At 34.0% G+C, this 2,122-nt stretch overlaps 1 protein-coding gene across 2 annotated transcripts; it reads right to left on the bottom strand.

The window, feature by feature from the left end:
- LOC105792128 (uncharacterized protein At4g22758) lies at positions 1-1,232 on the bottom strand. 2 transcript variants are annotated; one of them, XM_012620539.2, is made up of 3 exons: positions 882-1,230; positions 588-789; positions 1-486 (listed from the first exon to the last, which is right to left on the bottom strand). In XM_012620539.2, the coding sequence occupies exons 1-3, from the start codon at positions 1,179-1,181 to the stop codon at positions 254-256; spliced, it is 735 nt and encodes a 244-aa protein (XP_012475993.1). In that variant the 5' UTR covers positions 1,182-1,230; the 3' UTR covers positions 1-253. The 2 variants fall into 2 exon arrangements, with proteins under 2 accessions (XP_012475993.1, XP_012475994.1); XM_012620540.2 differs by having other exon boundaries at positions 372-527; positions 668-789; positions 882-1,232.
- Between the last annotated feature and the right edge of the window lie 890 nt (positions 1,233-2,122).

Raw genomic sequence — 2,122 nt, 5'->3', positions numbered from 1 at the left:
TTAAATTGTGAAAAGAAGTTATGCATTTCAATAATAAATAGCACTGGAAATTTCACCCGTGGGCTACAGCTTCTGCCAACTTTAACTTCTGTTTTATTTTCCCCTAACGTGACTTCATCTTCAAAAAAATTACATTTAAGTTCTTTTATGCATCACTATTTAGCAATTTAACAGTATTTCAAGAGAAAATTATATATGTTATAATTGTCACTTGTTAGAGCAGCATGAGCATAGGTGGTCATGAAATCCCGTATTATCTGAAGCAAAGGAAGACCTTCCACAGCCTACGTATTCCTCTTACGATTTTGGCTACTGTTCGAGCCATGAAAGCCGGAACAAAATAGGCCGGGGATTTGGCTTTTGCTGGACCAATTTCTGAAACATAAGAACCGGATCCTCCATTGCGGCAATGGTCCAAACTGCTCTTTTTTCTAAGATAGAAGGTTCTGCAACTAGCATCGCCGATTAACTGTAACTTATCCAAACCTTATAGGTGACAGGACAGGATCAAGAACAGGATCAGTTATCTGCAACCAGATGGGGTAGAATGTAAGAAAAAGATCAACATGAGATGAGTGGCCACTTACTTTGAAGGCTAAAATAAGAATGATGTAATTCAAATCCCAAACTGTAATCAAGCTTAGGAGTTCTCCTTTCATCAGCATACTTGTGCAGAACAAGCTTTATAGCGTCTTCGACACTGGCCCCTAATTTCACCATGGTTCGGACTGGTCCTGGACTTCTTTCAACCCATACGTTGATCACAACTTTAGCTTCTTTGTTGTAACCCTTGTATGGCATCAACAAGGAGAGGGAACACCATTAAAATCTCCATTATGGATGTGTATTAATGCAAAGTTTGATGATCAATGAGAGTTTACCTCAAAACTCTGTTTTGGAGAAGCGAAATCCGACAAAGAAGGAGAAGAAGCAAAGGCGTCGATGCTAGTTTGAGGTCCAAACAAAGGCGACTCTGCCCCTTTAGACCCCATGAAAGTGCGCGTAGAGCTCCACAGACATGGCTCTGAAGCACATCGCTTCAGAATCCTACTATGCTTCGACGACCTTTTCAGTGATCTCCGATGTGGAGGAGGCGTCAGTAGTATTGAGGTCGATGATGGGTACGGTGGCCGTCGTCGCCGGAAGCTTGGAAAACTTCGTGGAAGATTCTTTTGGGACATTATTTAAAGAAAAAACACGAAAGGGACAACAATAAATGAGTTGGGTGGTGTTGGTTTTTAAAGATGTGGAGTTAAAGGCTAGGTCAACTGGTTGTGAGAATGTAAAATGGGAATGGCTGTTGGAAAGAGGTAGTTGGCACTTGGCAGCATGCGTGTGCGTAAGAGGTCGAGTTGTTTCCTAACTCCACCAACATACATAAATTCAAATAATCTAAATTCTATTTTTTTATTTAATTTTAATTTTGAGAATATAAAAATAAATATTTGATTTTTAAAAGAATGAACCTGACTTGGGAATTTATATAAAGATATTTAATTATTAATTATATTGTACATAAACCCAACTGTAATTTATGAAGTACTTGAATTGCTTAATTTAATGATTGATTTTGATTATATAATTAAAGTTGTAATTTTATAAAAGCATAACAACTTAGGCAGTTCAGAGTTGAGTTAATATGGTTTTCATTATATTTTAGTTTAGTTGTAGAGTGCAAACATAATTAAAATTAACAGATACGCTCATTATTATACCTGATTACATCTCCATCTATCTATTTATCTATTTATAAAGTGTTTAATTTTTTTTATCATTTTTTAATTTATTTTAAACTATTCAAGTAGCAATTAATTTATTTTTATTTTGTTGGCAGTATTATATCTTTATTAATGTGAATTTCTTGTATCTATTTTTCTAATTTTTTATTTTCATTAGATTAAAATATATATTACTTTTGTTGGTGGTGAACTCAAATTTTTTAAAGAATTAAATCAATATTTTATAGTAACAATTTTAATTTAAAATTTTATTAATTATAGAAACCTTAAATTAGATTTCACAAGTACTGCTATCATTAAACTTCTTTTTAAGTAACTTATTTACTGTTTTTATTCATCATATATGTACTTACCTTATCACCGCCATTCCCCATTGATGGAGC

The sequence above is a fragment of the Gossypium raimondii genome, chromosome 8, assembly GCF_025698545.1.
Source record: "Gossypium raimondii isolate GPD5lz chromosome 8, ASM2569854v1, whole genome shotgun sequence".
Taxonomy (NCBI): Eukaryota; Viridiplantae; Streptophyta; class Magnoliopsida; order Malvales; family Malvaceae; genus Gossypium; species Gossypium raimondii.
Note: the sequence above shows the minus strand (reverse complement) of the source record. Positions and strands in the feature narration are given on the sequence as shown.

Coding starts and splice junctions, on each gene's coding strand:
- LOC105792128 (XM_012620539.2), bottom strand. CDS start 1,181: ATGTCCCAAAAGAATCTTCCACGAAGTTTTCCAAGCTTCCGGCGACGA. Junction 790..881: donor CTCCAAAACAGAGTTTTGAG/GTAAACTCTCAT, acceptor ATGCCATACAAG/GGTTACAACAAAGAAGCTAA. Junction 487..587: donor TTCTTATTTTAGCCTTCAAA/GTAAGTGGCCAC, acceptor GTCACCTATAAG/GTTTGGATAAGTTACAGTTA.